Source organism: Molothrus aeneus, chromosome 10, assembly GCF_037042795.1.
Source record: "Molothrus aeneus isolate 106 chromosome 10, BPBGC_Maene_1.0, whole genome shotgun sequence".
Taxonomy (NCBI): Eukaryota; Metazoa; Chordata; class Aves; order Passeriformes; family Icteridae; genus Molothrus; species Molothrus aeneus.
The window spans coordinates 16103269-16117029 of record NC_089655.1 but is presented as its reverse complement, the minus strand read 5'-3'; the positions used below and the strand labels follow the sequence as shown (position 1 = coordinate 16117029).

Sequence of the window (13761 nt, the reverse complement as noted above, 5' to 3'; positions counted from 1 at the left end):
TGGCAGCACTGACCTTGCGTAGCTGCTCTATCAGCTCCAGCTCCTCCTCCCGCTGTTTGGAGTTCTGTCTCACTCGAGGGTCTGCAGAATCATTAGCAGGAGACAAGGCACAGGTAGAGGATGAAGCAACAGCTAAAACAGCAGCATGAAGGAAAGAAAATCACTAAGCACAGTTTGGCTTTGTGTTGTTTGCTACTGCATTGCACACAAAGTTCCAGAATGGGTACATTACATTCCTTTTCACAAATCTCTTTCTTACCTTTGATTATTAATCAAACTAATGGTCTACCAACCTAAATGAGATGCCAACACAATTCCCTCACTGTTTAGATTCTGATCTTTCTGTTAGATAATAGTCATGCACAAGTGATGACAAAGTTCTGCCACATGCAGTATGTTGAAATGGTTCTGTCTTTCTCCAGAAAGACAGAATTGCAATTGGAATTCTGTTACAGGCTACTGGGCAATGCAAGAATTATCAAGTTGTTGAAGGCTTGTGTGGCAAAGGTGTAAGTGCGGACCAAGATGAGCCAATTCTCACACTTGTACAGGTAGGACAAAAGAATAGTGGGCAGCTCCAAATAAAACCCTGTTTGTTCACAGCATATCTGATGTCATCTGTCTACAAATGGAATTCTAGAAGTAGTTTGATGATAAAGACCTGAAGTAACAAAACAAGGCAAGCCTCAGGTAATGCAGATGTCAATATAATGTAGCAAAACTAGCTGACTTCTGAGCTATATAACCTACCTTTCTTGGCTCCATCCCTGACAGCTGTTCGGAAAAGGAAACTCTCGGGTCGCTGGGAAGGGTTTCTATAGGAAGGCGGGGCTGCATGGCCAGGATATGGAGGGGAAAGGTGGACTAAACAAATGTGGAAAGGCACAGGAAAGGAAGGAGGAAGAAGGAAATGGTTAGAGTTAAATAGGAAATGGGTACAGCAATGTGGTAATTAAAAGAACAAACCAAAAATTTTAATGTAATGATGACAAAATAAATTACAGCCATGCATGATAAAAGCAGAGCAGGAAAAGGCACTTCCAAGGACACTTGCATGCAAAGCACATTCCACATACCAATTCCAACAACTGTTCTGACTCTTGTTGAATGCATCTGTGTGCCAAAGTCTCTCTGAAGGCCTAAACCAGCCAAACCCTGTGCTCTGTGCCTAAGGACATGCTTCATCCCTTTTGTCTCTTCCCTTGTGTTTTTCTAAGGAGACCCAAGTAACTGGGTAAATTCCCACACACAGCAGTGCCACAGACAGAGGTGGGAACAGATGCTCCCCTTTCTTCATAGGACAAATAAGCAAGCAAGCTTTTTGATCTTATTTTCCAGATTTTTTTTCCTGTCCCTGTTACCTGTCTGAGCGGTAGGTGAGCCAGGGGAGATGGTAGATCTGTCATCACTCTGTGAACAAAAAAGCAGAAGAATATGAATGGTCCTAATCTGGAAAAGCTTTCACTACATTTTAATTTGCTGTGTTTAAGAAAAGCTCCATCCATCTAAATGTGTTTCAGAAAAATAACCAGAAATAAGAAAAACCACTGTATGTTTTTTCCCAAGTCTTATCTCTGCAGAGACTAAGTTTTTTTCTTTTACAGAAATGACACCACTGCTCTTTTTCCTTAGGAAAAAGAATCATGAAACAGCACTCACTGTGCAATGACAGATCATTGTTAACTTTTCCTTCCAACTCAAACTGAGAAGTGCTCTTTGCAAAGGGGACAGCAAAAAACAGGTATTAAGCAACATGCAGAATTGGCAATACAGCAGCCCCAACAAGGACACTCCTCTTTGACACCTTTGCTAATGCAGAACTGCTATTTACTGAACATCTGTCCCCAGTGAAACACACTGTGGTTTGATCACAGTGCTTACACAGACTAATGAATTCTTGTGAGGAATGAATTCAGCACAGCAGTTTCCACAGAAAAGAAAGAAACAGGCAAAGAATACAAGTGTACTTTTGATGAACTCAACTTGATCAAGGGTAAATGATCTTGTGCAGAAAAAGCAACATCAAAGACAACCAAGAACCCCTTGGAGCAGAGACTGGTTACCATGTTTTATAGATCAGGCCTCCTGTAGACACAGCCTAAAGCTAAGATGAGGTAATACATACTAAAGTTTAATCAGGGGAATCAGGTTCATGCCCTACCTGAACTTTTGATTAGATGCTGACAGACTAACACCTGTTTAAACCGATGTGTGGATCCAAGATTTTTTTGTTGGCTCTAGTGGTGAATGATAATAGCAAGAGATACCTTGACAGGACTGAAGGTAGAGGCACAAGGCAGGGTAGTAGCACAGCTTTCTTGGTTCAACCCTGAGAGTGACTGAATGCAGAAAAAAAGAGAAGGCAGTAGCAGAGTTAGTGAGTAGCTGACAGATCGCACACAAAGGTGGAAGAAAAAATGAAGAGGTGATCACAATCACATTCTTAGAAACACTCAACAAGCAGCACATCAATACTTGCTGAACTATAGTTTAGTTAGTTATTTCCTACCCTCCTGGACTTTCTGGGAGGTATAGTGCTTCTTTTACATATAATACAGTGACATTAAAAACAGAATTAAGAACAGTAAGTGAGGCAAAAGTTTCTTTAGTAATACCTGTGCCATCAGAAAAAAGAAATTTTACCCTACAATGGTCCATTCTAGGCCATCATTAAAAATAAACAACTTCCTTTGTAGTGTTTTGAGGATGTTAGGCACGTCTGAAAAATCAGGGAAACCCATGTACAAGAGGCTCAGTAACACACTTTCTATCTGCCACAAACACTAACAACTGGTCCTTGTGATTACACACAAAGTAGATGAGATTCTGTGGGTAGAATCTCACTCTTGGGGAAGATGTCAGTGTCAGGATTTACAGTGTTGCCACAAATAAAGTGCAGTCACATTTCAATTATGACTAGTATCAAAACTAGCCAAATAAATAACTTTTCCTGTTTATAGAACAGGGGCTGTGGGGTTGTGCCTATCTGTCACTGACAGGCAGATCTAGGAGGCCAAATCCTGTGTCTCACTGAAAGCACCATCAGAACTTCAACATTTGAGGACTGAATGGCTCACTATGCTTTCTGAAACAGCATTCAAATAGCCAAGTGACAGTTCAGCACCAGAAAGAACATCAAATGACACCTAGAAACTCTACAGGTAGTGAAAGACACATTTGGGAGTTAGTTCTTAAAACATTTGCAACTTTTCTGCCACTTCAGACCAGCACAGCCAGAAGGACTAGAAGGGAAGGTTTACACTCAGGGCAAGCCTTAAACACAAATGTTTTTAGGCCCTGTACAGACTTACAGCTGGTCCTCAAGATTGCCTCTTTGTCCAGAGCAGGGCAGAGCCAAAATGGTGAGATTTTTTTTTAAGAGTTTCAAATATCACTTGTCTTAGACAACACATTAGCTAGCACATGAGAACATTAAAATAAACCAGAACTAGGTGCTCTGTAACATCATTGCATCTGCTTATTCTTGTATGAATAGAGCAGGGCAAGCTTGACACAGATTAAGAAGAAGGGGTCAGTATGCACACAGCCAGCAGTGGGCACAGGGAAGGGGACACAGCACAGCACAGGAGGGACAACCACAACAACAACACACCGCATGCTCTTCACCTGTTTGCGAGTGCCTGGCCTCCTTTTAATGGTATTGGTGTTATTGTCAATCTCAAACACAAAGAGAGGCTCAAAGCCATTCTGTCAGGGACAGTGAGGAAAGAAAGAGAGGGAAGAAAGGAAGAAGTGATGCAAAGAACAACTGTGAGAAAAGGCAGCCACAACACTAAAGGAGTCAGGAGGCTGCAGCTCAGACTTACACCACCCTCTGCACATGCTGCACGCAGTCATTAGGTCTAGCACTGAAGTCACAAAAATTTCCCTGTGCCAGAAACAACTGCAGATACAGGGAGTGCCCAACAAGAACTCTGCATGAACCAAATAAGGATATTTTAAGAGAATTCTGTTATTAAACATTTAAATACACAAATAAATGCCAATGGTCTGAGAGGAAACTCCAGGGTACAAGTCTGCATTAGTCAAGTTCTGCTTACTTTACCCATAACCATTATTATTTGTAACACTCTGGTGCTTAACTTAAACGTAGTCTTAACTTCAAATGTTTCAGAGATCCTATGTGCCAACAGTAATATTACAGACTCAGGCCACATTTGAGACCACAACAAGAAAACAACACAAGGAAGGGAGCATAAGGCAGCAATGACACGAAGGTTGTGAGAGGAAGAGGTCACAGCAGCTGCCTGATTCTTCTCAAGTACCTTGTGGCTTCACAACAGAGAAACTGAGCAGTAGTTGGAGAGGATGTTTTGGGGTTTTCTCTCCCTTTGACAGCACCAACATCGTAAGGGACAGTATAGGAGAAAACAAGAAACTATTTGGAGAAAAATGAGATTTAGAAGCAATGAAGACTGAAACCAAGTCATTAGCCAAGCCTGAAAGCTTAACAACAGCTCTAAAAGTAATCTCCCTTGTAACAAATGGAGCTATCCTTGTGAGAAGAGCAAGGGGTTCTGACTAACATAAAACTTATTTTTTCAGAGAGGCCAGTGATTACACTTCTTCAACAACATTTTCTTCTGGTTATCTACCACAGGGCAACCCAAAGAAATCCACCACAGTGTGCAATGAAGTTCTACAGCCAGACTCCACTTCAAATCACAGGTATGCAGGAGCAACTACAACTAAAGGGAACCATTACCATCCACACAAGGCATGGGCAATCATTCTGGGACTGCAAACCAACTGTCCTGATGTTATTTATAAACAGAAGGAAATGGTCACAGTAACCTGTGCAACATGAATACATTTTAATTTTAATTAGTGATTAAAGACAACAACAGGATGACCAAAAGAAATACCAAAGATTTAAAAAAGGAGATTCACAACTGCAATTTTTTGTTAAAGCAGTATCAATGCCAGAAGAGCAAAGCAGTAAAATAAAAACTCTGCTTTTAATTGCTTTTACTTGCTTTCTAACTACATATTAGATTTAGTAGTTTTAAAAGCTTTTCCTTATGGCCCAGAAATTAGACCTAGTTAAATTTCAAACACATAAGGATAGGGGAAATGTCAAATGAAACACAATAGAATATAAAAACGTAAAAGCAATGTAAACTCTAATAATTTTTAAAGCAATCTGATGACCATTTCCTTGATGTTGAACAAGTTTTACCTTTAAACAAAAGATGGTACAAATTCATGAGCCAGTATGGGCCTAATGTTTCAGTTACAGTAATTGCCAGAACAGCTGCCCTGGCATATGTGATCATCAGGCACAGTGTGGATTTCCACCACTGAAAACAGCTACAGTTCACGAACCCCTGCATTTCATATACTATTATAATTTAGTGCTGCTGAAAAATGTGATGAACCAAAAGAAAAATGAACAGAGAAATTATTGCTTTCAATCCTTCCCTGCCAGCCTGGCCACTCTTTTTGTAATTTGGCTGAAGACAAGAAAGGAAACAAACAGGAATGGAAGCCAGTTTCAATGTAGTTTCTGAAAATTCTGTATCTTAATTTACAACAAAAGTCATGTGATCACAAAATCAAATAGAAATGGGGTTCCTACAGGCATCTTCAAATATGTTCCAAAGACAAATTCACTGACAACAGAGAATCATCTCAATCCAAACTACCGATGTTCTCCTGCTTTTTATGACCCAACTATGGAAGCACATTTTAATATGCTCATTGATAGTGATTTCTCTAAACAGCCACATGATTATTAAATCTCTCTCTAACATTTTAAGCTTTCTTCCTCACCCACCAAAGTGCTAGTCTTACAAAAGCAGAAAACCCAAAAAGTCTGAATAAAGACACAGTAAATATCTTGATAAACACATTCAGGAGAGAGACACTCTAACCAAGAGCACTGCCTAAAGAAAATTTAGGCAGATAATGGAAGCACATAAATCAATCAAGAAAATAAATTCTACGCATGCAGTCATGCAACAGGCAAATCAGGTGTATTTTTAATTTTCTAGACACAGATTATGACATTAATTAGATTTTTTAGTTATGTTACATTGCTAAGATGCCACAAAGAAAGAAATAGCATAAAACATGAAATATGTGCACACTTGTTTTTATTTTTGATAAGTGTTCAAAATAGATTATTTTTAAGACATTTGCATTAATAAACAATAAAACTGTATGAGGAGTATTTCATGATTTGTGGCATTCATAAGTAGAACTCTTTTTTCTTGTGCCAAGTATTTCTAGCCCCCATGTGCAGGACATAGACAAGTTAAAGCAGAAGGCTGTACTAAGCAGTAAAATTGCTTCCTTGACACTGAAGAGCACATCAATCAGGAAGCAAGCTGAATGGCAAAGATATCAAATCAGAACAACTAGAGATGAATTTTTCATTTTAGAAACTGTTCTTTACTATCAGTAATTGTCTTCTGCTCTCAAATAAAAGATAAGCTTTAATTATTTTATGGAAAAAACACCATTGTATTATTAGCAAATGTCTGACAGCAAAAGTGTCAATATATTTATAACATCACAGTTCACAGCTAAGCTACTTTTCAAAGAAGATGGTCATGTTTTATGCTATTTAGATTAGGTCTAAAACGTTGGTCTAATCTGTGACAATCATTACATGTTGTCATTTCTATGCTCTAGAATCTGCCACAGAAAAAGGCCATTACGTGCAGGATCTTACCACTAACAAGGCACTATCATCAGTATGCTGAGACCTTCTGGATGGAAAGGGACACTGGGAGGTGGGAGAGATGGAGCAATGTCAGAAACACACACAATGTCAGAAACACATGGTATGTGAACAGACAGACATTTTGGAACATGTACTGCTTGCTTATAGCACTGTGAGGCTCCTTAAAAGAATCCATGAAGTATCTGTAACTCTGTAGGAATACACAGCCTCAGGACCCAGGAACTACAGTGCAGTCACATTACTTAAGGAATCAATTATTCTGCTTTCTGTGTTGTGTCAAGCAAATACAGAACACTCTGCATTCACAGTACTGACTCTGGTAGAACAAAGGTCCTTTTAAAAGAATAAATTAAGAACAGAAAAACATTAAGAAGAAAAAGGAGCAAAAAACTATTTCAATTACCCCATGTTTTGCTAATTTTCTAACAAAAAGAGTTAGCTGCAAAACACTGCTAAAGAACTATTATATTTGTTATAATATCAAAAGTTTTGATCTAATTAACACTACCAAGTGAATTTATAATCAAAATCACTACCTGATTTTGATTATAAATACTACATTATTGTAAAACTATAGTAGGAAAAAACTTTAAAAATATTTATTCCTTTTTCTGACAACCCTCAAAATTCTAAAGCTTAATATTTCTGGAACAACTGGTGATCTAATAACAGGAAACTGGGAGAAAACTGATTTGTGAAGGATGACTCTAACACTGTAACTTGACTGAATATTCTGAATACTCCTGTTAGACTATAAACTGTACTGCTCACAAGGAGTAGGTTAGAATAGAATATGAAATGTATTTTCTGCAGAGAACATAGGAAAACATACAAAAACAATAAAATAACACACTTGGACAGGCAATCTACACGAACAGAAGAAAATTCTAGGCTGACCCCATTAAAAAAACCCCAACCCAAGGCTTAATAATATGTGAAAAAACTATGCTATAACCCAATTTTGAGGTATTTTCCACAATGAGGAAAATAACTCTGATAGAGAGCTAGGAATTTAAGTGCTGACATTCATACTAATGCTCTTACTGGACTCTTACCTCACTATCCATTGGACTTTGTTTCTGAGGACTTAAGGAGGCTTTTTGCTACACAGAAAAAGAAAAAACAAAACTTAAAATAATGTCATAGAGAAACAAAAGCTCCCAACAAAGCAGCATAACTTAAAAGTGTTTGAAAACAGAGGTCTCAGTTTTTTAAATAGAACATGCACTAGGTTCACTGAGCTGAAACTTCCCTGATATTAGTAAAAAACCAGCCTTTATTTCACATTCAAACAAGCAAAAATTTAAATTATGCATATTAAAGATGCATAATAAACCCAAAATACAACTCGGGGAGGAATTTAACTGCTGAGAATAAAGTGGTCATGAACAACAAAGGAAACAGAATAAAAATACCTGAAAATCAAACCCAAACCAAAACCCCTGGAGACTCATCAATGAACAACACGCATCCTATAAGCTTAATCTTTAACTAAAAGACTGAGCTGAATCTTTAATAAGCAGCTTTACTACAAAATAGTGCCAGGGGCCTAAGAATAGTTGTTGCTAATGAAAAGCCTAGTTTTAGGCAGCTAAGACCTTTTTCTAGACTAACTTTATACATTAAATATAAGCAGTAAACCATGCTTTGCCTCTCTGCAGATCACTATAAATGCAAAATAAATATTAACTGTAATATTTCTTGAATTTGTGATGGTAAGATTCAGGTAAGTGACCAGAGCAGCAAACAGTAAAACAAATTTAAATCAACTATCATATAAATAAACTGGCATGCTAAGCAGAAGATATGAGTGCAGAGAAAGAGACAGTGAAGACACAGCGTTCAGAGTGAGTGCCTGATGTACACCATAGGTCTGCACCCATGCTTTACTCAGAACTAACTTATTTTATTATCACAAAATAGCAAAATAGATCAGGCAGCATTATATTTTTGTGTGTATGATTATTTCCTTCCTGCCAAATTTGTCTTCAAAATTAAACTGCCTCCATGCCTTCTCAGATAAAGGCCTCTTCTTTCTTAAATCAATCCCATCACATTTATGCAAGTGAAAATTGAAAGTATGAGGTGAAATATGCAAAAATCAGAATTCTTTGCAACAATCACATTTTGGGTAAATCTTCCATCTTCCTCCTCAGCTCTAGCTTTGTCTGTGTTAAGCTACAGCACCAACACTTAATGGACTTAAATGGTATTTGTCCAAATTCTTTATAAAGTGCCGAGAGCACCATACAAGCAGTAATTATCACGGCAATTAGTTATAATTAAGGGATTTAGAAAAGATAAAGTATGAAGTAAGTACTAAAAGGAGGCACCTTAACAAAGTCAAGGACAGCTTCTCTCTGGATCTGCTTGGTTCTCAGCCTCTCCTCCTCGTACTGAAGGGCTGCCAGCTGGGCCTCCCGGCGCGTGCGCTCGATGTGCCGGCGCTGCAGCTCCGAGTCTGCGCCGGGCACCTGCAACCAAACACGGCACCAGCCTGTGAGGCTGCACACGGGTTATGGAGAAACAGCCCATGTCTAATGGGGAACATCACTTTGGTTTCACAGCAAACTCATTCAAAACCATTCAAATTCTATGTGTTACCTGGGTGTGGTGACTTGACAGCGAGAGAAAATAAGGTGAATCAGGCAGGGGTCTGACAAATGCAAAAACAGAGAGTAAGTAGACTTTTAATCTTAAATCCAAAAATTCTGCATACATGAATTGTCAGTGACACACAAGTAGCTGATGAAATCAGAAGAGTAACTGTCTACTAACAGCTGTGATGATGATTTAACACTGTGAATGACAGGTTTTGTGAGTCATTTTTATTTCTTCTCCTGAATTGTAATAACATTTTTTTACGGCACAAGATGTACCAGTGGGGTTGTACACTTGGCCTACTACATTGAGATACTCAGTACTTTATACCCATTCTCTAAGAGTAACCAAACCAGGAATTTTCCACATGATCCTCATTTAGAGGAACAACTGCATAGTATGGTTATTTGAGGGAAGGGAAAATAATAAAATGAATCAGCAGAAACACTCAATTTCTTTTTCCCTACCTCTCTGTCCTGTCCACATAACTCCTTAGTATTTGATGCTCTCTGTCTTGCATCAAATTTAGAGTTTCAGGTCTTCGTAATTCATCTGTATCCCTGCAGGTAAGACACCAGGTGGAAGGGGATTTGGCCACTGATGCATATAGACTACTGTCAGATTAATTCTACTCTAGATTGCAACTGTTTTTGTGAGAGAAATGCCCAAATAATTAGCTTCAGATAATCAAAAAAGTGAAATTTGGACTAAAGAAATCACATTGTGATACCATGTCAGATCACAACTGCAGTTCGTAATTAAACGTAAACTTGCTGAATTAACAATGACTTAAAAATACACAAAGATGGATTCTCTCTTTTAAGACAATATTTGGGTTATTTGGAAAGAGCAGAATTATTTTAAACATCAGGACCCCTGGGTATTTTCAGCACAAATCTGCTCACCTCACCAATCAGGTGACTGCCAGTGACACAAGCCCTCAAAGTCACAAAGTAAACAAGAACCCATCTGGCTCTTATCCATCATATCAACAATAAGAGAGAAATTCTGCAGTCAGTTCTTTGCCAGAAGGCAGCTGTTCACAGTGAAACTATTCCCAAGGTCCACAGCCTACAGCCTGTACCCTGACACATTGCTGCCTAGAAACAAAGTTGATGGAAATCAAGGAGCTTCCTCTTGACAGCCTAAACTCTGCGACCTTCGCTCCTGGGGCAGCCATGGAACACAGACACACTTCACCATGCATTTCCAAAAAATGTCAGTCCAGCTGGCTGTGTGCACACTTGGGGCCTTTTCCTCATGGAGATGAGATGTGGAAGACCCAGATGTTACAGGTCTCTTCTGTTACTTAAATGAGCACTGAAGCACATGACAAACCCATTACTTAGAGCTGTTTTGAACAGACAGGACTGGGATCAGCTCAGTGCCAAGGAGTGTGTTCAGAGCAGAGTACACACAGCTTTGGTGCATCAGGAATGAACCACAGTCTGTCCAGAGGCATAAACTGTATTTATTTAATTTAATCAACTAATATAAGTACTCTTGAGATGAAGTCTGTGCTACATCCAACTTTCAGAGTTTTAACGGCTCCAAAAAAAAAAAAAAGAAGAGGCCGGCTGCCAAGGCATTTGCACAGAATTACTGTGGAAGCACTTTACACCTTGTGGTTGCCACAAAATAATATATTTGACTAATACAAGCTTAAAATACAAAAAAATACTCATTGTCATATGGCTGTTTTTACACAATTTTGAAGGCAATAACAACATGATCTGGTTTTAGTGCTTTTATAATTTCACTCTGCTGCAGCATAGTAAGCCACAATTCATTCAGATTGCTGATTAACTACTTCAGCATGGAGATTTCCTGCTATCCTCAAGTTAAATTCTGAAATCACTGGATAGCTTACTGAGCTACAACTTCCTTTATCATTAACATCTGTCTATGTAAACAGCAGCTCTCCCCAGCTAACAGCCTTCTCCTTTTTCCTTCAGATTTATCACGGAAACCAGGGTTTGCAAAGTTTAATTATTTCCATGTTGACCACAAATGTTCAAATTAAAAAAAAAGAAGTAAACAAACAAGCAAAAAAATCAATTTTTCAAACCAAGAGCACTCTTTTTTGGGGGAGAGCATGGCAGAATTGCTATCACTTTATATCTGACCTGTGGACAGGATAAGGACTGCTGACATATGCTGAAACAGCTACCCTCCCTTGTATCAGTACAGCTACTGTATCTGCACATTTTCTGCACATTTCAGAATGCCTATTAAAATGTTGCCAAAACTCTGGAAAAACTTATACACTAATCTTGGTTTCATTTGCTCTTTCAGTACCATTTTAGAATCCATTAAAAATTGGTTTCAACTGACAGTATAAGTAATGACCTACTTAGGACTAGCAGTTGTCTTTTCCACCACTCCCCCACCCCCCAAACATTCCAAGTACAACTGGGCTGGTTTTCTGTGGAGTCCCTGCAAATTCACTTTCAGTCCAAAGAATACTGAAATGCTTCAATAGTATAAGAAAGGTTCTATCAATTTTCATTTGCAAGAAACTGCTTGTTTTTTATCTTTTATTTGCTTATCTTATTTTTTTTAACTAGACCTCCAAAATTCTTTTCAGAAACCTAACCACCCCCCATTGATACTCTGTCCAATTCTGACCTTTATTTTACAGATAAGCATTCTCTCCAATAATCATTAAAGTAATCATTAAAGAGTAATCATTAAAGAGCATGGGCATACTTCATCAAAATAAACAACTTGTTTTCAGAATTGATTCCCATTCTATCCCTTCTGCTGATGTAGGCTCATGATTATGGCCCAGAAAGGTACTTTTAAAAATAAATTATTCTTCCACAATATCAAAACCATCAGGAGTCAACCAAGAATGTGTCCTCATTCTTGTCCTCATTCTTGTCCTCAAAGCACAAATTAAATCATAAAAAGCAGATATTAAATCAGTTAAAAATATGCACTTTAATTATGCAGATTTCTTTAACCAACTGATTTTAAGTCAGGTATTGGCATAGAACAGTTATGCCTTTTGCTCACTGCCATTATTAGAATTCCAATTCCTAATTTGGAGCAATAACTTATCAAAGAAGTGCCATACACACTTCTGGCCAAGCAACAGAAACAATTTTCTAAACATGTTCAGTAAATACATGCTCTGCATTCATCACAAAATTCTGGATAAAATTATTGTTGCCACAGTAATTCTTACCTGTTTTGATGTAAATGTCGTCTTGAATCCTCTGTTTTCTGAAATTCTCTGATGGATACCGGCTTTACTGGTGAGCTCTAAGCAAAAAAAAACCACAAAAAAAAAAAGACTAAGCCAGCAATTTATTCAGAAAACTGTATATTAATGCCAAACAATTTCTCTGTAGAGCTGCATCTGTAACTACTGGTATTTAAAACACCTGACAAAAAGCACAAAACATGAGTCAGAGATGTTCATTTCCAACCAAGCAAGCTCACTCTTATTTTTTCTCCAAATTAAATAAATAATAGTTTCAAGATTAAATATGCATGCTGGTAACTTTAGAGTTTAAACCCTCCAGTATTAAGAATCATGCAGAGAAGTTCATGTAGGTATAAAATTTGTATTGAAATACAGATACATTTTTTTTGAGTTTAACTCTACAAATGTAGAGTAGTGAAGATTGGATTCTCAGAAATATGGAATAAAGAAGCTGATGGTCTTTTATGACATTCTAAAGACAGGTCCCAGAAAGACTAAGAAAGCAAAACATGGGATTAATAAGAAGATTCTTGGTTTAATTTGAGCAATGAAATAATTTATCCTATTGGGGACAGGGACATATTGTCTTTGGTGTTATTTAAAAACTTCCACTGACACCCGTTAATATAAGAAAATAGAAACTTGTCAAGATTAACGTTTCAATTTTCACCCTTGCCTGCGTGCATGCTGCTATATTTCAGTCAGCCCTAAGCAGTAGAGTATTTTGGACAGTCTTTTTAGAGAAACTACTCCTTCAGCTAAAAGCAATTTAATTTTTATGACTAGATAGACCCTGAGGAATAGCTGTTGTGATGCTGAGCAATGCCTTTTCCCTATCTACAGCAAGGAGTCCTTGGGATGCATTGCCTACAGTTGACTTAGAAAAGTTTTGCTCTTGTGTCTGGGCTTCAGCTTCTGTGATCTGATATTGAATTTATGAGCTTTGCAAAATGAATGCATCTCTCATATCTGTATGACTGATTTCAAACAGTAATAAAAGGTTCACAAGATAGGGACCAAGCTCCTACATAAAAGCTAAAGATCCCCTTGTTTTTCTTTCTTCAAATAGCAAATATCTTTCTCCTTCAAAACACAGAGAACTCTGAAAGGACACATCTGAATCACAGCACCATAGTTACTGTTTAAGCAGAGCAACCACAAAGATTTTTTTTCAGACAAGTTATTCATGTAGTCTGTACAGTGAGCCACTGAACTGTGTAACTGTGTACACAGGTATTAA

General features: G+C 37.9%; 1 protein-coding gene across 2 annotated transcripts in view; it reads right to left on the bottom strand.

Moving 5' to 3' along the window:
- LRCH3 (leucine rich repeats and calponin homology domain containing 3) overlaps nt 1–13761 on the bottom strand; it is a 61649-nt gene that overhangs the window by 12566 nt on the left and 35322 nt on the right. For both annotated transcript variants that reach the window (XM_066556963.1, XM_066556964.1), the window contains exons 10-20: nt 12501–12577; nt 9778–9870; nt 9314–9365; nt 9043–9183; nt 7765–7812; nt 6698–6751; nt 3628–3708; nt 2268–2339; nt 1362–1410; nt 751–864; nt 14–132 (exon numbers count right to left, since the gene is read on the bottom strand). In XM_066556963.1, coding sequence (XP_066413060.1) covers nt 14–132; nt 751–864; nt 1362–1410; nt 2268–2339; nt 3628–3708; nt 6698–6751; nt 7765–7812; nt 9043–9183; nt 9314–9365; nt 9778–9870; nt 12501–12577 — 900 coding nt within the window. The remainder of the gene's footprint in view (nt 1–13; nt 133–750; nt 865–1361; nt 1411–2267; nt 2340–3627; nt 3709–6697; nt 6752–7764; nt 7813–9042; nt 9184–9313; nt 9366–9777; nt 9871–12500; nt 12578–13761) is intronic.